Raw genomic sequence first — 22,482 nt, forward strand, 5'->3', positions numbered from 1 at the left:
ATGCACTGAATGATTTAATTATATATTTATAGGAATTAAAATTAATAAATGATCCACCAACCATGATTAAAACCAGCCGTTGTCAACTTTAGCTTATAAAATTTCCCCCTTTCATTTATTTTTTATTTTCATTTATTTATTTTGTCATTATTACGAAGCAGATTTTGTAGAAAATAATTATTTAGAATATAGTTTTTAAAAAAATATATCGGTTAATCTATATTTATTTTATAATAAGATTTGAAATATTGTCACGTCTTCAAATGAATTAAAATAATATTGAGCGTCATATCGAGATTTTGAACTTCTAATCTCGAGATAAAGTCATAAATAATTTAAAAAATATTAACTATATATATATATATATGTGGCAATTAGCATGCAGATTCCTAAGTGAATTGAAAAATGTTAATTAAATTTAATTAAGACGTGTTAACATGATGGAATAGTTAAATGTGAAGCAATTAATTGAGATGCTTCTTCTCCATCGTTTCCCTTCCCCAACCACTACTTAAAGTTTATGACGTAAGATTAGGAACATAATTAAAAAATAGTCTAATCCTAAAAAATATAACATTATTTATTTATTTCTATGTGTTACAAAAATTTAGATAGAAATTTTAGTGCGTAACAATTTTGTAACATCGTACATTAGTTGGAAAGGAGAATAAAACTTCTCTGATAGACATGTTTTAAAATCATGAGGCAGACAACGATGTATAACGGGCTAAAATGGACAATATCGGTTAGTGGTGGACATAGGCTGTTACAAATGGTATAAAATTGAGACGCATGACAGTGTGCCTGCAAAGGGGTGAACTGTGAGATCTCACATAAGTTAGAGAGAAGAACGAAACATTTTCTTACAACTGTGTGGAAAGCTCTCCCTATCAGACATGTTTTAAAATTGTGAGGTTGACGTCGATACGACCAAAGCAGACAATATCAATTAGCAGTGAATTTGAGCTATTACAAATGATATCAAAGGTAAGACACTTGGGAGTATGATAGCAAGAACATTAAGCGCTCAAGGGGGTGGATTATGAGATCCCACATTGATTACAAAGAGGAACGAAACATTCCATCTGTAAACCTTTCAATAGCTGACACGTTTTAAACCACAAGATTGATAGCAATACGTAGTAACCCAATACAAACAATATCCATTAACGGTAATTTCTTACCTAATTACATAAATAAAACCATTAGAAACACAATCATTTACAAGCTACAAAAGTCTAAATCATTCATATACGACCAATTCAAAACAAGACTTTTTATAATAATCTTTCAAACTTGAACACAAACATTCCCATAGATCACTACCATTTTCAAAAAAAAAAAAAAAACACATAAAAACCAGCCCAATTCAAGCTGTCTCCTCTTATTTTCCCCTATAAAAACACACCAAAACCCAACACTCAAGAACACAACCAACAACCAAAAAATGGCTCAAAACCGCCATTTCTCCATCCTTCTAATATCAATGTCCATTTTACTATCAATTTCCCCATCTTTGTCAGCCCCCAACGCCAAGGATTTATGGTGCAGCCAAACCCCATATCCCGACATATGCAAGAGCTTCTTCAACGCCAAATTCAACCCCAAAAACCTCGCCGAGTTCAAAAAAGCCGCCTTCAAAATCGCCATGGAAAGGGCTCTCACAGCCGAGTCGCTCACCAAGCGCCACGCCCAGAAATGCCGCACCCCCAAGGAAAAAGGCGCGTGGGCCGACTGCTTGGAGCTTTACCAAGACACCATTCTCCAGCTCAACCGAACCTTCTCCGACAACTATTGCTCCGATTTCGACATCCAAACATGGCTCAGCTCCGCGTTGACTAATCTTGAGACGTGTCGTGCCGGATTCGTTGACCTTAATATTAAGGATTACGACGTCGTTTTTCCTTTTCTTGGGCGGAGTAATAATGTGACTAAGTTGATTAGGAATAGTTTGGCTGTGAATAACTGCTCTGAGACGGAGACGGGTTATCATGGTGGGTTTCCTACGTGGGTTAAGGCTGGTGAACGGCGGCTGCTGCAGGCGGCGGTTCCTAAGGCGGACTTGGTTGTGGCGCTTGATGGGTCTGGGAATTATAAGACGGTGCAGGCGGCGGTTGATGCGGCGGCGAAGAGGAAAGGGAGTGGGAGATTTGTGATACATGTTAAGAAAGGGGTTTATAAAGAGAATGTTGTGATTGGGAATAAGGTCAAGAATTTGATGCTCGTCGGAGATGGGTTGAAGTATACCATTATTACGGGGAGTAGGAGTGTCGGCGGAGGCTCCACCACGTTCAACTCCGCCACCGTCGGTACGTTTCTTCTCTCTCCTTTTTCTCTCACTAACCCAACTTAACCCGAAATTAGTGTTGAAAATTGTTTGGAGCCAGTCCGCCCTTGACTAATTTAACGAATGATCATGAGTTTATAAATAAGAATATATCTACAATAATACAAGACCTTCTGGGCTACCCAGAATAAAGCCATAAAAATTTAGGTTCAAAGTGAACAATATTATAAAATTGTGGAGAGTCGTGATATCTAACAAATAAATTGGTGTAAATTTTGTGATTTTGTTCGGCTGTGAGCTTATGCTCAAAGTGAACAATATCATACAATAGTAGAAAGTCGTGATTTCTAACTAATAAATTATTGTAGATTTTGAAACTCTGCCCACTGTGAGCTTATGCTCAAGGTGGACAATATCATACAATTGTAGAGAGTGGTGATTCTAACAAATAAATTATTGTAAATTTTGAAACTCTGTCTGCTGTGAGCTTATGCTCAAAATGGACAATATCATACAATTGTAGGGAGTCGTGATTCTAACAAATAAATTATTGTAAATTTTGAAACTCTGTCCACTGTAAGCGGACAATATCATACAATTGTAGAGAGTCTGATTTCTAACTAATAAATTATTGTAAATTTTGAAACTTTATCCACTGTGAGCTTATGCTCAAAGTGGACAATATCATAAGTGTAGAGAGTCGTGATTTCTAACTAATAAATTATTGTAAATTTTGAAACTTTGTCTGCCGCTCAAAGTGGATAATATCATACAATTGTAGAGAGTCGTGATTTCTAACAATTAAATTATTGTAAATTTTGAGACTTTGTTCACCTATGAGCTTATGCTCAAAGTAAACAAATATCATACCACTGTGGAGAGTCGTGATTTATAACAAATCTGTGAACTTATGTTTAAAGCGGACAATTTCGTACCATTACGAAAGTCGTGATTTCTAACAAATAAATTGTTGCAAATTTTGTGACTTTGTTCAGCTGTTACTGGGGAAGGATTCATTGCTCGTGGCATCACCTTCCGCAACACGGCCGGACCTCAAAACCACCAAGCAGTAGCTCTTCGATCGGGCTCAGATCTCTCCGTCTTCTACCGCTGCGGCTTCGAGGGATATCAAGACACTCTCTACGTCCATTCCCAAAGACAATTCTACAGAGAATGCTACATTTACGGCACAGTAGACTTCATCTTCGGCAACGCAGCCGTGGTACTCCAAAACTGCATGATCTACGCGAGAAAACCAATGTCAGGTCAGCAATGCGTGGTAACAGCGCAAGGCCGATCGGACCCAAATCAGAACACCGGAATCTCAATCCACAACTCGAGAGTGATGGCCACGGCCGACCTCCAACCGGTGCTAAGCTCGGTGAGAACCTACCTGGGGAGGCCATGGAAGGAGTACTCCCGGACGGTTTACTTGCAGTGCTTCATGGATAGCTTGGTGAACCCTGCAGGGTGGCTGGAATGGAGCGGGGACTTTGCCCTGAATACGCTCTATTATGGAGAGTTCAAGAACTTTGGGCCTGGTTCGTCCACTGCTAAGCGAGTGAAGTGGAAGGGTTACAGAGTGATTACAAGCGCCGCCGAAGCTTCCAAGTTTACCGTCGGGAGCTTCATCGCCGGGAACTCATGGCTGCCGGCAACCGGCGTTCCGTTCACTGCTGGGCTTTGAAATTAATTATGGGGGACTTGGAACATCTTCGTTCTTGTGCTGTTCTTGGTGGTTGAATTTTACTGTATTCATCAATAATAATATACCATTTTTTTTTGGGAATTTTCTGATAAAATTAATGTTTATTTGAAGATTATTTTGGATTGATTAATCATTTTTTAGTGAAGTTTTGATTTATGGGTTTGTGCGAAATTTAGTTTTTATATTAAAATTAATTTCTTGAGAATTTTATATTGTTGTTTATTGACTATGGAATTTAGAAGGAAATATATGATAAAAGTGAAATTTGATATATTTTTTTATTAAATTAATAAAAATATAAAATACTCGTAAACTTTCGAAATTTTTAATAATACTTTTAAAAATTTTAAAATATTTTTATTAAAACTATTAATATTTTATTTTAAATATATTCTTAAATTTTAAAAATAATATTAAGACTTCTTATAAAAAGATATAAGAAGTTATTATTATCATCTATTTACTTCTCATAGATTATCCATCTCTACGCGAGGGTTATATTCAAATTTTTTTAAAAAGAGTGTTTTAAAAACAAATTAAAAATATACCACTCTTTTAAAAAATATTTTTTAAACATTTTTTAAAATTCAAAACTATTTTTTAAACAAAATATTATTGGAACTCTTTTAAAACTAGATATTAACTAAAATTATTTTTTAAATAAAATATCAACCTCTTTCATTATAACGATATTTTTTAATTTTTTAAAAAATTAATGATATTATTGAAATTAAAAAAAAATATATATATATATATATATATATTTTTTTTTTTTTAAATTAATGTACCTATATATATATTTTTTTTTCGAATAGTCCATAAAATTCTCGCTACCGTTGTAACACGAGCGAGGAGCGGGCTATTTTGGTATTTTTATACAAAACTGGGAAGTGGAAGCCCTAATCTGCACTATATAAATCCTCAATCACACGACGCCCTCATTGCCAAAGTGACTTCGATTTCGATCCAATCTTTTCTTCTCTCTCAACCCTATCTCTGTAATTTCATTTTTTGCTTTCGTTGAAAATTAGGCAGTGAAGGAGATCGCAGTGACGACTCAGTAAAATTCAAGCTCAACAGACCGGATTGCAGAGTCCTTTCCTCTTCCTGAAAGAGTGAGAGGTCTTTGCGTGTCGAATACCCCGCTGAACTGAGCGATCTCTTCACTCGTCAATTTTCACGATTTGGTTTGTTGTCTTTTCTTGTTCTTCCTGAATCAGGCCGGTGATGACTGATATTTTGATTTGCCTACATTGTCTGATAATCTTAATGATTGTGAACAATCTGCCTGAGGCCTGATTTGGATTCCTATGATTTCGTTTTCACTTTTATTTGCTCTGTTTTTCTACACTATGACTGCGTTTTAACTGTGTTCCTGAGTTTTGTTACACTGATGAAATTTCATTCCATTTTTCTTAGAGATGCTAATATCGAATAAGATATTCGTTATCTTCATTTTGTTCAAACTGCGTTTGCATCTGCAATTCGTATGAATTCAAGGATGAAGCTTCAACTACTTCCAAGAAAGTAATGCTTCATCATGTTTTATACTGGTTTAAATACTATTTCAGTTTTTTAATCTCCATCCTTGTTTCTTGTCGAAGCTTTTTAATTTCAACATTCTTTTAATAGTCAATTTTCCATAACTCTTCTTTTAATTTAATGAGTTAATGTTGTTCAATCCATTTTTTTCATTTAGACATTAGGTTTCAGTAACAAAAACGTATTGAAGAAAACTGGATTTTGATCTGTAACATATACGTCTGTTGTTTCATTACTACGTATTGGTATATAAATTTTAATTTGTTTCTTTAACTAGGATAATTTAATCATCTTGATTGCGCTATGGGCAAGACCATTGAAGAGGACGGTCAACAATCCTATTCTCAAAACTTCATTTTTTAAGGATTTTATGCGGCCATGCAGAGTTCCTTGAAGTGACCATTTTCGTACGATGTATTAAAATTGTAACTCCTATTTGTCATTATGAAGCTATTTGTGTCTTTTCACCATGAATTCCTCTGTTGCTAGTTCAAGCAAAGATCGACTCATTGAAGAATTTTACTCCATATATTCAAGAACTTGAAAATTTGTAATTACGTTTTAACAATTGTTGTGTCGGAGAATGAAGTTTATCATCACAACAATCTTGATAATTTAAAGAATAAAATTTTGTACTGATTGTTGAATATCTAAAAGATATTTCCAGTCACCTTGTGTATTTAATTTGGTTCTGTGGCCACCTATAAATCAATTTATACCAATTATTGACGGTTGATATGACCTTCAATATTTCCCCCCTTTTCTAAATCCTCATTTCATTAAAGAATTGTTGTCGCTGAAATTGATGAACTGCTGGGTCAGAGAAAATATGAAATAGAGAAGCAAACAAATACTAATTGGAAGAAACGTTTGAAACAATTAAGAACATATTGACTACACGAAAAAAATTGGAAAAAAGGAGGGAAAACTAGATTCGAATGTTTGATGTTGTAGGTTATCTGATTCATTGCATCGTCTTTGCAATGCCTACCTGAGATTGTAGAAGGTTTGTTGCTTTAGGAAAGCCTGGGATACAAATTATCAATAGAAGATTTAGATTTTTATTCAATTATTGGTTTGTTTTGTTCTTGTCTAGACAGATATAATAGTATCATACTATAGGATTCGAGTAAATGGGTAAGGCATTGGCTTAAATGTTTAACAGTGTTGCTATCAGTAGCTCTTTTCTATGTTCATCGTGACACAAAATTTGATTGTTTAGTTGAACCAGAGATGTCTATGGGCAAGGAACATAATTATTTTTCCCAGGATTTGTACCAACAGTGGAATCACAACCAAGAGAAGCCGTTACAATCATTCCTCAATCTTTAGGCCAAACATTAGTCTGTTTGGTCATGCTCAGGTTTGTTTGCCTAAATATAGTAAACAAAGCATTGGAATTCAATTAAGCCACGAAACTAAAATGCAGAATAACTGTGGACTGCACAGATCAAGAACTAAGCATGTACCAAAATCATTTTAAGCATAAAAACGTAGAGAAAGATGGATAGAAAGATGAAGGAATGTAGATTCAGAAGCTAAGAGTAGCATCAGCAGATAATGAATACATTAGTGTTGGATTATTAGTAATTGCTTCATCGTCATCCACTGCTTCCTCCAAACAATCAAATCAAATCAAACTTTCAAGTAAATCACTGGTAAGGGAGCGCAAGTTTCGTCTACGAGGGACGAAAAATTAGCTATTCGCAGGCGGTAACGCAAAGATAGAAAACAGAATCGGGGACAACGATTCAAAAAGGATGGAAAATCAGAAGAAACGCAATAGAACACATCGAATCAGAATTTATAAGATGAAGAAGAAGAAGAAGAAAGTTGAGAAAATTAGAGGAAGAACAAACAACCAAAGTCAGCGAAGCTCTACGATGGCCCCGCTTTGGCCGGTTGATTTATTTATAGGGAGCAGAGGATTTTACCCTAATTTTGTTGTGGTCACGTGGCAACTCTGTGACCGACTGTACGGCCATCGCCCATAACATTAATATAATAAATTTAATTATAGGATTTATTACAAGTATACCAATAAAATTATAATTTAGCGTGGTTAAGCCCATTTTATTGTTAGATTGTGAAATCCTCCCCTATTTTAAAACTGAGGCTAACCAGGGGAATTGGAATAGACAAGTGGAAATTAGTAAGATAGATCAGGGGAGGAAAATATCTCAGATCATGGATTGAATGATTCTGCAAAAATGCTTTTTTTTTTTTTTTTTTTTTTTTTTTTTTTTTTTTTTTTTTAACTATATTTTCTAAGTCTACTTATAAATACAATATACATCATGGTTTCAATAGTTTCATTTTCAAGAGTGGTAACCTTTCTACCTCACGGTCATAATTAACTATTACTTTTAACCATTACTTAATTGTTGGCTTTAATAGTTTCCTTTCTAAGAGGTTTGGTCATAATTAACCATTACTTAACTGTAACATAAAATAAATAAAAAGTCTTAAAATACATTAATCAAATACAATAATTCTAAAATACTCTGTAATCCACCTAAAATTTATAACACGAAACTTCATTCTCAATGTAGCATGAATTGAAATATCTTTTGATAATTTCAATAATATTTTTTCATATCTCTATTTCATTGAAGCATATTATATGATTGATATTTTTTTGGTTCATATCAGAAGGACATAGATAGTACAAATGGTAACTGAGCCAGACATCGAGCAATGTGACAATGAGGACGCTGGTCCCTAAAAAGTTGGATTTTGAGCATTTTTTATACAAGTATGAAAAACTCAGCCCCATACATGGGGTAGTGTGTCGTATGCCAACGAGGACGGTGGTCGCCAATGGATTGGATTGTGAGCATTCTTACAGAAACCTCTTTGTAGAGTGATGCGGTTTTAAACTTGTGAGGCAGATATGGTAATAGATGACGGTGAGAATTAAAAAAAAAAAAAAAAAAAAAAAAATTATTTGGAACTAGAAATAAAGTCGGGAGAACCTCATTTTGTTTTAAATTAATTATTTATAATATTTTATTATTGTGCATACAAGTTTGTGGTTCCCATAAAATCCTATCCACTAGAGCCATAGAGCAAATAAAAGAAACCCAAAGGCCCAGAGCCATTGGTGGTCGCTTCTGGAACTGTGTCCTTATCCATCAACCATGGCCACAACCCCAACCCCCAACTTCCCTCTCCTCCGTCTCCCCCGTCCCCACTCCCGTTTCTCTCTCCCACCGCCACCGTCCACCACCCTCCTCCGCCGCAAACTCCGTCCGGCTACTATCAGAGCCGCCGTCGTAGGCGACGGCGACTTCGGCGCCAGAGACCCGTTCCCGGCGGAAATCGAGAGCAACTTTGGCGATAAGGTGATTGGATTTTCCAATACAGAGCACAAGATTCTAATCCCCAATGTCCGAGCCCTAGCTCTTTCTCAGCAACAGTGCGTTCCAATTTCATCTCTGCAGGCTCCAATGCCCGAAGATGAGGCCCAAAAACTCTTGAAGAAGGTAATCATATCTGATTTTGATTGTCCGATTGTTCGATTGTTCGATTGTTGATGAAATTTCATATAGGTCGTGGGGTGGAGATTGGTGGATAATGGCAGAGGCCAATTCAAACTCCGATGCTTGTGGAAATTGAGGGATTTCAAATGCTGTGTGGAGTTGATTAATAGAATCTCCAACGCTGTTGATGACGCTAACCATTTTCCAGATATTCACTTGGATCAGCCGAATCAAGTTACGGCAGAGCTCTGGACTTCAGCCATTGGTACTCATTCTTCTCCCTCTTTCAACCACCATCTCATATTAACTTGATTCACTGAGTTTTCATACAGAAATCTGAGTTTTAAGGTCTGTAATTTTGGGATTTTGAATTTGCAGGAGGTTTGAGTATGAATGATTTTATTGTAGCTGCTAAAATTGATGAGATAAAAACGATAGATCTTGCTGCCAGGAAAAGAGCTTGGGCATAGCTGAATCTCATCTTCATTTTCTTCACAGAAAAATTTTCCCAGGAAAGTTTTCTTCTGAATTTTTGTTTTTGTTAAGGCCTCTTGTATATGAACTGTTTGATGATTTGATTTCTTGGGGCTGCTTGATAAGCAATTAGGATCGGAATTTCATAATTTTAATTTATTTCTAAGAATATAATTACTCTTTAAATGGGGTTTAAGAATTGAAATACTAATACACTAATCATATTGAATGCAAAATATATCTAAATAACTTCGTTTTGAAGCCTACGAGTGTGTCAATGCACGGTTGAAAATGTACGACCATGATGGTTGGTATATGCACTTGCTATTTGGTATGGAGTGTAAATATCATGACGTGTACACGATAGAATTTATGCCCTGATGAGAACTTTGATGGATGAATGTTTAAGATGTTATGATGAGATGAGTGACACATGGGTCGATTTTCCCTTAAAATTTGTTGTGAGCATGTCAACGTACAACGACCGTGACAGTTGGTATATGCACCTGCTATCTGGTATAAAGTGTAAATGACATGAGAGAATTCATACCTCAATTAGAACCCGAATAGATAAATATTTGAGATATTCTCGGAGTTAGAAATAAAATTCATATCCATATTTGAACTCTACTTTCATTTATTTATTTTTTAAACCAGAAGAGCAAATATATTTTATTTAAGATATTTAATTTTTAAAAAGAAAAAGAAAAAAAACAAATGAATAAATTGATTATGGGCCGAACCTAGAATCCGAAAGAATCCGAATTGGGCTTTTGTCATGAATAGAGCCCAACACCTGAATCCGGAATGTCCGGAAGCAGAAGCCCTAATTTTACCCCTATTTAAACTCACGAAGCTGCTTAAAGTTGTCATTATCGTTTCCCTCTTCCCTTGATTGATACTCGTCTTCTTTAACGTCGGCGGTGGTAGCAGCTATACCCTAGCCAATCGTGCTTCGTCTACGAAGGTTCTTCATTTTTATCGTTTCTTAATTACTTAAACAAAATCTGGATTATCCGCCGCTGTTTTTGAGAGATCGAGTTCTTTTCGCTTAGGGTTGAATATAGCTTTTGATTCATATGCTCTCCCGTATGCTTTGATGCTCGATAGATCGTTTTCGGTTTGTGAGTTTTTTTGAGATCTAGCGATGGATGTATTTCATGTTTTTCTCAATTTTGATTCGTTTGGTTTGTCTACAAATGGTGGCTTTGATGATTTCATGAAAGATCAAGCTCAACAGACCGGAATGCAGGTTTCTATTTGGAAGCTTGCGTGTCGATTAATCTCGAAACTGAGCCATCTGGTAGACTTATTTTAAAGATTTCTTGTTTTTGTTTTGTGTTCTTTCTCATGCTTTTGGGGAAAGTGAAGGCTTACAATGAGGATAAAAAAGCTCCCTCTTCTGAAATTCATTGAAGAGAGTCTGCTGGCAGAATCGAACCTAATAATCACCATTGCCTTCTGAGTATTGCTATTCTCTTTCCCAGTTTTTCTTCAAAAAAATTGAATTTTCTAATCGCCATTTTGAAAACTTTTGATGTCTGATTTGCTGATCTTATTGTCTCCTGAAGTGTGTTAATGTCCAAGTGATGAAATGAGGAATAATCTTAGGACACCTTCCTACACAGTAAAGCCATGCTGTGGATGAGAACAAAATTTCCTTTCTGATGATGATGATGATGTTTATAACGTATTTCGATCTAACTAATGAAATAAGCAAAGCATAAATTTTAACTTGTTAGAGCCACAAAACGATTTGTTATTTAGAAATCGAAGGTTTATTTTATTCATCGAACTGAGGCCAACCTCAAATTACATTATCCAACAACCACTGCCTTTCATCGCTACGACCACCCCCTCTCATTTCAACCATCAAATCCTCTTTGTTCAAACATTACCAACCAAATCATAACATTCAACTTTGAACTTCTATCCCCTTGCCGCCGAACTTATACGATTTTTTTCCGGGCAAATCATTGTCAGCATCTTGCCTTTTCCCAGTCACGTACCTGAAAAACCACCACGTAACAACCGCCGCAGCGATGCCGAATCCACCGGATATCGAGAACCCCATGATCAAAAGTGAGACAGTGATCGCCGCTGGGACGAGAACCGGACTGAATATGACAAACAGCGGTGTGGCGATGGCTAGAGCAATGACTGTACCAGTAATTGTGAGGGCGGAGAGGGCGAGAAGGGATCCGCCAGTTGTGGCTGCGGTGATGGCCTTGACGATTTTGTGGGAGCGGGGTAATTCATCTGAGGTCTGTCGGGCTTTGTAGTGCTGAGAATTACGAGATTCCGCCATTAAAAAGTATATGGGTTTTGTTTGAAGAAGAGTGATAAAGGGAGTTTGATTATATAGGGTGTGAAAAGTGGTACGTGGTGAAAAGCTTCTCATTGCATGAATGTGAAGTGGCTTTGTCCATGGACAACTCAATGTTTTAGGTGGCCGACTAATTCTGCCTCTGTTCTTTTCTTGTCAATTTATTTCTTTTTTCCCAGAAATATTATTAGTGCAACTCAGGAGGGTAAAAGTACCATTTTGGGTTGCAAAATCTTAAAAATGTCCCACAAAAATTAAATTAACTTCACATGTGATTTTCTGTTTACATACCCTATTTTCACACGTCCTTTATTGTGGAACTTCGCTCCACGGCGGCGTCGAATCATTTTCCACCAATGCAGCTTCTTCCCACAGTTTAGCCCTCTTTGCTCTTTCTTCTTCATGGCTTTCGATTTCCATACATGGCTTCGAAGCCCTTTAGCAAGTGCTTGAAACCTCCGAACTTGGTTCTTGCGAGGCTCACTTCTGATTGTTGTTTTCCTTAGCTTCTCATTACTCTCTTCTTTACTTGTTAGTTCTTTCTTATCTGTACGATGGAACATCGTTCTTACTTGCTTCCACATGGAGTTATGACCGTTATGGTGATGGTGATGGTGATGGTGGTGGTGGTGGTGGAAGATAAGGCCCAGTTTGTTTCTTAAACTCTTGAACCGTCCTTCTGCTCTCTTGGACTCTTTCTTCCCATGGCTGAACTTGAATGCTTTCCTTGAAATGTTGCTACTGCTGTTTTCGTACTGGTTACTTGCCTCTGAACCAGTTGCCGGTGGACTGGATTGGTTATCTGGTGAAGAAGAATCATCAGTGGTTTCACTTTCACTGGTTTGTAGAGTTGCCGGACTAGAACAAGAAGCTGATTCTGAGTTTGTAAATTCTGATTCTTGCTGAGCCGCCAGATGTGTTCTGTAATGAGTCTGTTCCTTTCTTACTTCTCTAGAGGGATGATGCCACAAAGTTGGCTTCATTACAATACGACCACGAGAATTCTTGCTCCTCTTTTCTTGTATCCAAGTTCGATTCAGTTTCATAGCGCGCCTGGCAGTTGCCTTGGATCCTTCTGAACATCCTGATTTATCCATCGGAGTCGGTGGAATCACAAGTTCTTGCTGTTTCATGGCCTCGTCCTTGACTTGAGTCAGAGGCATTCTGAATCCATGCACGAACTTGGAACAATTGTTTGCCACCATCGGCTTAACTTTTTGCTGGTTGAATGACTTATTCCCTTTATGAACAGACTGCCCATTGTAAGCTAATTTAGTTTCACTGATGTGGCTTCTTGCATAACGTTGCAGGGATAGAATGTGGAGTTCAATTCTTCTTAGTGCTGAACTGATGCCACTTGATAAGTCATTAGCGGCAACATTTGACGGTGAAGCTCTGTCCCTTCCTGGTTTGTGTTCAATCTTCTCTGGATTTTGCATCCTTCTTGCAGTTTGATCATGTTCCATCCATTCAGCAACTTTCTCGTCCAGTGGCTTTGTCTGTTTATCATCTTTGCCTAGAAAGTTGTAAAATGGCAGAGTCTGCACAAACTCAAATAGGGATGTATGTCACTAGATATCTATGAATTGTTGTTTTGTTTTACAGAAGTTTTTATGCAGAATGGAATACAAACCTTCGAGTGAAACTCGAGAAGTCCAGTAGTGGCATCATCGAGCAAATGCTTGAATAAAATCTTTGCCCTTGCACCCACCACCTGCTTTGACAATAAAACCAAGCTACAATAGTTAAATATTCAAGTTTAAAGCACACCCAGACAGTCATATCTCACAGAGGCTTACAAGTTCTGAATTTGCATCCCGCAAACAGCATTTTAAGAGAAAGAAGTACAGTTGCCTCAGTGCTAGGAGATCAAGATATAGTTCGTCAGCTTCCATCTTGTCTTGATAAATTATAGGCCAAGGCTTCAGAATAATCTGAAAAACAAGGTACCAAACTGATAGTTTTCTTCATCAAAACCTATTAAATTAGTAGCAAAATTGTCTAATAACACAGCATTTTTACTTCAAACGTCATCTGAAAATGGCCCATTAACCAACCAATAAATCATACAAAATTCAACTAATACAACACCCAAAACATCATAACCTAGCGATGAACAGATAAAAAGCTTTCAAACATAACACCCATAAGTCGAAGTTCAACCGATCAAATGCACATCTAAGTTACATCACTTCACCCAAGACAATGTAACAGAATGTATAAAATGCAATTGACCCTTTAAAGTAGTAAAAAACATTCGAAACAAAGACGTACTTTCTATACCGATTCCGAAATGAAGTAAAAGAAGAGTAAGAAGGAAGCAATAAGGAGAATAAATGCTCACAAATTTTAAGGTTTCTGCCGCTTGCAAAACTTCCCGCGAGTCGTCCTTCTGGTTTTCCTTCAAATTTTCAGTTCTCTTTCGGTGTTGAACAGGCGTTATGCGTAACAGCGCATGCGTAGACGCCTTCTACTGCTGATTATTCTTCTATTTATTTAAGTTGAGATGGCTCATAATTGTTTTTGGACTAATTGTGTGTTAAATAATTTTAAGCTACAAACTTGCACTTAATAATTAGACAATTATAATAAAACTTTTGTTATAAAATTAATCAGAATCACAACATTTATCCAAATCCAAAGATAATTTATACACCTAACTAAGAGCCCAACTACTCAAAAACATTTTCTTTTAAATGTAAGCAATGGAAATAGTTGATATCATGCCAGGATTTTATGTTTGTTTCCTGCACATTTGAGGGCGAAATGTGAGCTTCAAATGTGAGCTTCAAACTGTGTTCTTCGTGATTGAAACTGGTTTCAGAGCCTCCTTGCAAGTCCAAGTTCCTTTGCTCCTTTTACTGAAATACCCATATTATTTCATATGAAAAAACAATAATAACAAAGCAGTTCTGTTATCATTCTGGGAAGCCAATTATTGTAATGAAGTGCATATAAACTGACCTCAATGGGGAAGAAGGCCGCCTGATCTTTCCTTCGCAGATTTCCAGTCATTGTCTGAAAAGGGTCCGTTCTTTTTTGTGATTTTGCCATCTCCAAAACTCAGAAACCTTAGAATGGGTAATGAAGTTTGCCTAGAAGGGTTAATGACAAGATTACAAATAGTAAGAGTTTGAGCACAAGATCTACTAAACCAAAGCTTTTAGATTCCATCTTTAACAATATAACAAGTTGAATATGAATAGGTTTTATCCCAAAGAATTAAATGCGAATCAAAATAATAAAAAGGAAAAAACCAACCTGCAGTACTTTGTTTGCTATAACAAGACACCGCAAGGAGTGAAGATGAAGTTATCTCATTAATGACTAAAAAGAAGAATCACCTGCTAAAGCACGGCAATTGATTTCCAATGATTAGTGTTTTGTTTTCCTCTTAGGTTTCGAGATCATCTTGGCGTATCCCTGGAGCCAAGCATCTGACAATTTATATTCAGCTTGTCGCTGTTTTCGCCTGGCTTTCCTCGATAAATTTCCCCTATCGCCATTTGAATCCTCAATCTGTACTTTGTCATTCTCATTGTTATCCACAATGTGCATGTCGGAGCTGTTCTTCATCCTCTTCTTCACGCTGCCTTTCTGTTTACCAAATTGTTTGCCTCTTAGGAGTTCCTTGGTCCTCATTTTCAGGCGCTGTCTAGTACTATTCGGCATCTTCCATTCTTCCTTGTAAGAAGCCAGCTTTTTCATAGAAACAAACTGATTCAACTCATTGTCATCCGATGCCAGGACTTCAGTAGTACTCAATCCGTAACGATTAGGTCGTATTTTGGCGTACTTAAACCTCGTCTTCAAGTCTCCAATTGTATCCTCGTAATCTAATTTATAATATTCCTCCATCATGGCTTCTTTAGCTTTTGTGTACAAAGATAGTTTCCGCTTCCTCTTCCTTTTGCCTTGTTCATCCTCACTGCCATGTTCTTCACCCTCTTCTTCATTATCCTCATTACTCAGATCACTATCAATTTATGTTCTAAACTCCTTTCCCTAGCTGCTAAGAAGCCATCGCCCGACTCAGATGACGCCCACCCTCTTGGCAATCCAAGCAACTCGTCCTCTTTTTCAAAATCAGGTTTCTCGATATCATCATCACCTTCATTATCCATATCACTTCCGAACTCAGGAGCATCGTCCGCTTTCTCGTATTATTCTTGACCAAAAGCTACCTTCATCATCTTGTCATACTCTTCTGGATCAAAATCCTCATCTAAATCTTTGACATCCAATAAGCAAGTTTCGTCTTCCCCTATTCCTCACCATCATCATCGCTCCTTCACTTTTAACAACTCTTCCTCACCATCTTCATCATCTTGCACTTCTGCTGCCTCAAAGAATGCCTTGCGTATCTCTTCCTGCTCCTTATCTATGAATCTTCATGTTTTTAGTCCTCTCATCATCAAATTCGGTGCCCTCTTCAATCAAATGTTTCGCTATCACATCTTTCAAGTACATGCTGCTTTTCTTCTTCTCTGTTAAACTACTATTGATGTCATCACTGTCTTTGTCATGGCTGTCATCATCTGAATCGAAAAGCTTGGCATCTTTCTGTTTAAGGGTCGGATCCCAATTCTTGACCTTGATTAATGCATTGAAGAACTCCAGGTCCTTCCTAAATTTTTTGCTGTCTTATTCTTCTTCCTCCGGGGAAGATGTTTCAGATTCTGAGCTTTCAGATTCAGAGTCTTCAATCAGATTTCCCTCCCTTTTTGCTATTACCCAAAAAAGGGAAGGCACTGTAGCTGATATGTGGAAAACTCAAATAACATCTGGGAATATCCACACTAGAAGACACTTGACGGATAGAGAAATTGAGGACTGGGCTTGCCTTAATAAGGATCCTGAGGTGGTTATTCCAAATTATTCTTTGGATATGTGGCGCTGGAATTTGGAGAGGCAAAAGCCTTTTCATCAAAATCTCATAATAATGCTCTTCTTCAAGAGGAGGTTCTGCTTACAAGGACCTATACCCTTCGACTGGGAAAGGACATCATCCCAAAAAGGTTTAGTTTTTCAGTTCAGAACTGAGCCATAACTGCCTCAATACATTTGACAAGCTTTCTAAGGCATTTTCCTTGGATCTGTGCAAAAGTGGTGGGGGAACTCAAAATCATCTTTTTATGTGGTGCAAACAGGTCAGATTCTTATGGGACTGTATTCTCCAAGCTTTTGGTTGGCAGGTTATCTTCCCCCTTGGTGTCAGGGACCTTCATCCCCTCTTGTTTGTTGGCCATCCGTTCAAGGAAGAGAAGGATCTTTAACTGAATTTTATCCAGACCTTCTTATGATCATTTCGGATGGAGCGAAACTCTCGTATCTTCTTGGATAAGGAACAAGACTCACTCTCTTATTACTTCCATCACTTTTCTATCTCTTCAATGATGCAAATTGAGAGCCTCTTTTGTAATTATAGCTTTACTAATCTTATGGCCAATTGGAACAGTTTTTCGTAATCCTTCTAGATAAGGAATCAATACAAGGAGAGTAAGATTCGGATTACCCTGTTGATCAAATATCTCAAGGCAAGAACACTTGTTTGAGATTCAAATCACTCCACAAGCAAGATCGATCATGTTTAGCTTGAATGATTCTTGTTGATCAAATAGCTCAAGGCAATAACACTTGTTTGAGATTCGAATCACTTCACAAGTAAGATTGATCATCTCAAGCTTGAATGATGCTACATGCAACCTAAACTACATAGAATTGTAGAGAAACTTAGTCATTGGCTAAAGGAAAGCACAAATGCTTCTTTAACTCTATTTTCCAAGTCTCCTTACAAATACAACATACATGTTTTATATAGCCTCAAAATGAAACTACTAAAGGCATTCTAAGAGTGTTTCCAAGTCTCTTTACAAATACAACATACATGTTTTATATAGCCTCAAAATGAAACTATTAAAGGCATTCTAAGAGTGGTAACATTTATACTTTACGGTCATAATTAACCATTTATTATGTAAATGTAGCATGAATTATAATCCACCCAAAATTTATAACTTCTTCAATATAGCATGAATTGAAATATTTTTTTGATAATTTCAACGGTATTTTCTTCCCGACCTTCATTGGAGTATATTGTATGAGTGGTGTCTCAGAGTTCATATCACTTCTATCACTTCTGGATAGGATTTCCTTTTGTAATTTCATTTTAACAACGAACTATTTCTCTCTTCCTATGTTTATATAAGGTTGAAGTTTTTCTTCCAATGAATCAAGCTATAAATTAAAAGAGAATTCGATGACTAATTCATGTCCGAATCAGAACAGCCAATCACAAACCACATCCTAATTTACAGCAAGGCTGTTTCTACTTTCGTTGCTATTCGCATATTGTTATTAAAGAAAGAAAAAAAAGAAAAGAACAAACAACTCCTCCATTCTTTCATTAGAGAGGTTATAAATTGTGTAGTAAGAAGAAAGACATAGATGATGAATGGGAGAATACCAGTAACAACAATGGAATAGTGCTGCAGCGGCACGAAAGGAAGAAAGACGACGGCGACGGCGACGGCAACGGCAACGGCAGCAGTGAACGGGAGAGAGGCGGCGGCGACAGTCAGCTGATGAAACGGAGGAGGAGACGCCGTAAAGAAGAAGAAATATTAAATGGCGTGGAGCATAGAAGGTAGAAATAAGGCTTTCCTCTTTCTTTTAATTCCTTTTTATTTTATTTTACAAAGTGGGCTTATGGGCTGGGCTTTAACACACAACACGTGGGCTGATTTTTTTAGCCTTTTTTTATTTATACTAATTTCAAGTTTAATTTAATCATATAAACTTAATTATCTTTGAAATTTTCCTTTTTATTTATTTATTTATTTATAAATATTCACTTTCTTAAATTAAATAAATATTAAATTATTTTTTGGGTTCGTACTTAGCTCAATTTATCTAATGACCACTCACTTATTAGGTTATTCTCAATTTGATTTTTTTATTTTTTAAATTTTAATAATTTACTCTTACTCATCCTTATATATTTTTTACTCTTACATATATATAATATTTTATTATTTTAACTTTTCCCTAAAAAATTACGTCATTTTTCTCCTTATAAAAACAATGAGTTAGATTTTTCTCGATGGGTTGAGTTGAATTTTTGGAACATCAAAAATTTGATTTAGATTGTACGTGGACATTCTTTTTATAATATAGAAAAAAAATAGAGTTACAAATCAACCCTACTTTTAAAATGATTAAAAATATTTAACGTTGGTAACCGAGGTTAGTGATGTACTGTGACTTATAAATATTTTATTATTGAATTTTATAAAAAAATATAGTTATTAATTTAACATGTAGGGTGGATAAATAGTATTTTTTAAATAAATTAAAAAAAAAAAAAAAACAGGCATCTCAACCAAATCCAACTCAAAATTAGAGCTCGATTGGGTTGTAAACTCTATTGGAATTGTTCGAGTCAAATTTCGAGTTAGTCTAAAAAACATTCAACCCACCCAACCCTTATTCTACTGAATAATAATTTAATTGTTTTTTTTATTACATCTATACGTTATGGTGCAAACAGGTCTGACGTTGATATGACACCTTAAGTGAACAAAAAAAAATTAAAATTTATGTAAAAAATAATAATATTAGGACAATAATAATTTATTGCATGAATTAGAATGATAAGGTATGAATAAAAATTAAGGATATTCGAATAACTTTCCATTATTGTGACCAAATATATTATAATATAAAGTTTTTGGAAGCGCTACAAATTTCAAATTGTTTCTAGAATGAATTGAATTTTAAATCTAAGGTGGAATAATATTTATCATAATGCGACAAAATTCGTTACATATTTGAGAATTAGAGTTACTTTATAATTTAAATACTCCAACCTTCTGGAGGCAGCCAAGTTTCGAGCCGACCATAGGCTAATTTTGTCATTAATTGAGATTTTTATTTCATTTAATTATTTTTAAAATATTTGAATGCTATAATTTGATTAGCGGTATTAAAAAATTGATAACAACATTCGATCAATTCAAACCAATTCGTTACCGTTTGAGTTAGGTTATAAAATTATTTAGATTAGAATAATTCAATTAAATAAAAATTTTATAAATTTAGTTAGGTCATAAATTATCCCCTAATTAAATGAAATTTATATTTATTTTATTTTTATTTAATTTCATTAGTAATTTTTTAAAATTTATATTAAACTCTTCATTAGGGTGAATTTAGTTAGTCTTATTTAATTAGACCTCTCGGTAGAATTCGAACCCATATGAAGTTAAAAAACGAATAGATCTTATAGAATTTTCGAGAAATTCTTCGATTTCTTCCGGAAGCGGATGATTATTTGGGTTAGAAAACTTTACAACCCGAGCAATTGGATTATGACCCTAACCAATCTCATTCCCGAACCTCCTAAATTAGCTAATATTTAATTTAATATTGGTGTTTAAATAATGAATGAAGGTGTTGATGCCATCATTTTCAAATGTCGTCTCTTTTAGCTCAATAATTATTTATTTTTGTTATCCTAAGTTTTTTTTTTTTAAATTATTATTATTATTTTATAAGGTGGGTAAAGCTTATGAAATGGGCATAGGTTAGGTTGCATTATTGATGGCTTTTTGTAAAGGGAACCAAGTTGTTTAACTTTACAATCTGTATAGCAAATTGGATTAAGTCATGGCCTTGGTTGGTTGCACCCAAATTAAATAACAAAATGTTTATAATATTCGAGTCGTAATAAAGTCTTAAATTCTAATTTATTAATTTACATTTTTTAAAAAGATAATATCAATTTGAACATAACTCACCGAAACACCATTTCAAAGTTATGGTATGATCTCCAACTCTATTATGGTTAAAGGGTCGATAAATTTTAAAATTTAAAAATAATAGTTTTTAAATTTTAAATTTTTTTTAATACTTTAAAAAATGAATGATATTTTGGTTCTTACTTTCAACCAACTTGGCTCACGTCTATATTTAATGCTCAGTCTTCTATCACAACAAATATTTAAAAAATTTATAGGTTAAATTGGTTATTTTTTAAAGTTCAAGGGCTAAAATAGATATTTTAAAAACTAATTTATAATAATTAAAAATGCATTGCGACCCTTAATTTCGAGCCCCCACACTCATTAGAGATGATAAGACTAATTAATTAATATACAGCGAGTAAAATTGATTAATCCACTACCAAAATGTATATTTGGTCCTTTATTTGGAATAAGTCGTTGGTAATACCATTTCAAAGATTACGTGCGCCGATTATATCTAGATGATCGGTATTAGTTAAGAATTTAGCGTACTTATAAATTTAACGGTCAAATGTTAAAAAGATAATTGTTCAACGATAAGTGAAACGTACTCTTCATTACACGTATTTTTATGGAAACATTAAAATAAAAATTTAGAGCATAAATATAAATGTAAAAGTTAAACATAGAAAAAAAATAATTAGAGAGAATATTATTTATAATTCAGAAAAAAAATGTTAATTAGAGAAAAATGGAAAGAAAGTTAGAGGTGAAGAGAAAAAATTAAATAAAAAGAGAAAATTAAAAAAGATAGTAAAGTTAAGAGAGAATATTAAAATAAATTAGAAAAAAAAAGTGATTATGGAGATTTTTTTTAAAATCAAATAATTATTAAAGTTAAATAAAGTTTATAAAGTTTTGTTTTTTTAAATGTCTTAAATGTCATGACCTTAAGTAGATCAATATTCTTTATAAGTTTTTTAAAATATAAACTAATCAAATAAATTTTGATCTAATCCCGTTCGACAAAAAAGTGTTAGAACGCTAACGAAACCAATTATATCAAATTGGTTCTTTTTTCTTTTATACTTTTATGTTGAATTTTTCTTTTCATACTTAAATTTCAAAATATAACTTTGTACTTTTTAATTTTGATCCATTTTTAATTATTTGTATTAGTTTTCTATTAATTATATAATTAAATTAGTTATTATTATTATTATTATTATTATTATTTATAATTATTAAAATTAATTAAAAAATTACATTATAATTAATTAATTGAAAGTTAGCGTTCATTATTCAAAGGTAAAAGTAGAGATGTCAATTTTATCCCTAGGGATCCGCTATAAGCGAGGAGGAGATTCTCCATTAGACGAGAAATGGAAGAGAGATATTCATTTTACCGCATCCGCTTCAAATGAAGAGAAAATTTCCTGTTTAGACGGTAAATGGGAAAGAGAATGGAAAACATTTTTTACCGATTAGATAAATTGGATCATAGACGGGAATCTAATCCCTGATCCTGTCCAATTCCTCACCCTACCCCTCCTTTAATATATACTTTTTTTATTAAAAAATAAATTAGTTGATTTTAAATCTCTAATTATAATATTTAAAAAATGTGGTAGATGTAATATTAAAATTTGAATGTTAGAAATTAAGTTGGAAGGATATATTTAGTATGGTTTTTTTTTTTTTATATATTTTTGAACAATTTTAAAATAATTATTTTTTATTTTTTAAAAGAATATTGGAAATTTCATCATCTATCTCCACGAGAATAAATGAAGAATTTTGGAGTGGCGTTAAAATTAAAAATATAATATTTTAAAATGAAATAAAAACAAACGAAAAAAATATAAAATAAATATACTGAAAACTTTGGACTAAAAAGACGATTTTCTCGCTCAATTCAA

General features: G+C 34.6%; 4 protein-coding genes and 4 non-coding genes across 8 annotated transcripts; 5 read left to right on the forward strand and 3 right to left on the reverse strand.

Annotated features, from left to right (window-relative positions):
* Positions 1-1,385: 1,385 nt before the first annotated feature.
* Positions 1,386-4,069, forward strand: LOC111795936 (pectinesterase-like). Its single transcript, XM_023678580.2, has 2 exons — positions 1,386-2,309; positions 3,283-4,069. The coding sequence occupies exons 1-2, from the start codon at positions 1,448-1,450 to the stop codon at positions 3,972-3,974; spliced, it is 1,554 nt and encodes a 517-aa protein (XP_023534348.2). The 5' UTR covers positions 1,386-1,447; the 3' UTR covers positions 3,975-4,069.
* A 968-nt stretch (positions 4,070-5,037) lies between these two features.
* LOC111796291 (small nucleolar RNA Z107/R87) lies at positions 5,038-5,155 on the forward strand. Its single transcript, XR_002815336.1, has one exon. It is a non-coding gene; the product is annotated as a small nucleolar RNA Z107/R87 (small nucleolar RNA).
* A 56-nt stretch (positions 5,156-5,211) lies between these two features.
* LOC111796277 (small nucleolar RNA SNORD34) lies at positions 5,212-5,294 on the forward strand. Its single transcript, XR_002815322.1, has one exon. It is a non-coding gene; the product is annotated as a small nucleolar RNA SNORD34 (small nucleolar RNA).
* A 1,768-nt stretch (positions 5,295-7,062) lies between these two features.
* Positions 7,063-7,145, reverse strand: LOC111796301 (small nucleolar RNA snoR31). The gene has a single exon (XR_002815346.2). It is a non-coding gene; the product is annotated as a small nucleolar RNA snoR31 (small nucleolar RNA).
* A 1,449-nt stretch (positions 7,146-8,594) lies between these two features.
* On the forward strand, positions 8,595-9,652 carry LOC111794746 (Transcriptional coactivator/pterin dehydratase). Its single transcript, XM_023676878.2, has 3 exons — positions 8,595-9,022; positions 9,089-9,284; positions 9,398-9,652. Exons 1-3 carry the CDS (start codon positions 8,678-8,680, stop codon positions 9,487-9,489), a joined length of 633 nt encoding a protein of 210 aa, XP_023532646.2. The 5' UTR covers positions 8,595-8,677; the 3' UTR covers positions 9,490-9,652.
* A 1,042-nt stretch (positions 9,653-10,694) lies between these two features.
* On the forward strand, positions 10,695-10,794 carry LOC111796292 (small nucleolar RNA Z107/R87). Its single transcript, XR_002815337.2, has one exon. It is a non-coding gene; the product is annotated as a small nucleolar RNA Z107/R87 (small nucleolar RNA).
* Positions 10,795-11,408: 614 nt separating this feature from the next.
* LOC111795023 (oleosin Cor a 13-like) lies at positions 11,409-11,801 on the reverse strand. The gene has a single exon (XM_023677247.2). The coding sequence runs from the start codon at positions 11,799-11,801 to the stop codon at positions 11,409-11,411; it is 393 nt and encodes a 130-aa protein (XP_023533015.2).
* Positions 11,802-12,053: 252 nt separating this feature from the next.
* On the reverse strand, positions 12,054-16,195 carry LOC111795024 (uncharacterized). The gene is made up of 6 exons (XM_087123918.1): positions 15,081-16,195; positions 14,784-14,914; positions 14,094-14,680; positions 13,619-13,753; positions 13,453-13,533; positions 12,054-13,360 (listed from the first exon to the last, which is right to left on the reverse strand). The coding sequence occupies exons 4-6, from the start codon at positions 13,712-13,714 to the stop codon at positions 12,074-12,076; spliced, it is 1,464 nt and encodes a 487-aa protein (XP_086980044.1). The 5' UTR covers positions 13,715-13,753; positions 14,094-14,680; positions 14,784-14,914; positions 15,081-16,195; the 3' UTR covers positions 12,054-12,073.
* Positions 16,196-22,482: the final 6,287 nt, after the last annotated feature.

Source organism: Cucurbita pepo, chromosome 5, assembly GCF_057944985.1.
Source record: "Cucurbita pepo subsp. pepo isolate OVF chromosome 5, ASM5794498v1, whole genome shotgun sequence".
In the NCBI taxonomy this organism is placed as follows: domain Eukaryota; kingdom Viridiplantae; phylum Streptophyta; class Magnoliopsida; order Cucurbitales; family Cucurbitaceae; genus Cucurbita; species Cucurbita pepo.

Excerpts from the sequence above, each read along its gene's own strand:
- LOC111795936 (XM_023678580.2), top strand. The coding sequence starts at position 1,448 with ATGGCTCAAAACCGCCATTTCTCCATCCTTCTAATATCAATGTCCATT. Across the intron at positions 2,310-3,282 it reads GTTCAACTCCGCCACCGTCG|CTGTTACTGGGGAAGGATTC; the intron begins GTACGTTTCTTC and ends GACTTTGTTCAG.
- LOC111794746 (XM_023676878.2), top strand. The coding sequence starts at position 8,678 with ATGGCCACAACCCCAACCCCCAACTTCCCTCTCCTCCGTCTCCCCCGT. Across the intron at positions 9,023-9,088 it reads CCCAAAAACTCTTGAAGAAG|GTCGTGGGGTGGAGATTGGT; the intron begins GTAATCATATCT and ends AATTTCATATAG. Across the intron at positions 9,285-9,397 it reads GCTCTGGACTTCAGCCATTG|GAGGTTTGAGTATGAATGAT; the intron begins GTACTCATTCTT and ends TTGAATTTGCAG.
- LOC111795023 (XM_023677247.2), bottom strand. The coding sequence starts at position 11,801 with ATGGCGGAATCTCGTAATTCTCAGCACTACAAAGCCCGACAGACCTCA.
- LOC111795024 (XM_087123918.1), bottom strand. The coding sequence starts at position 13,714 with ATGGAAGCTGACGAACTATATCTTGATCTCCTAGCACTGAGGCAACTG. Across the intron at positions 13,534-13,618 it reads GGGATGCAAATTCAGAACTT|GTGGTGGGTGCAAGGGCAAA; the intron begins GTAAGCCTCTGT and ends TTGTCAAAGCAG. Across the intron at positions 13,361-13,452 it reads TTCTCGAGTTTCACTCGAAG|ACTCTGCCATTTTACAACTT; the intron begins GTTTGTATTCCA and ends GAGTTTGTGCAG.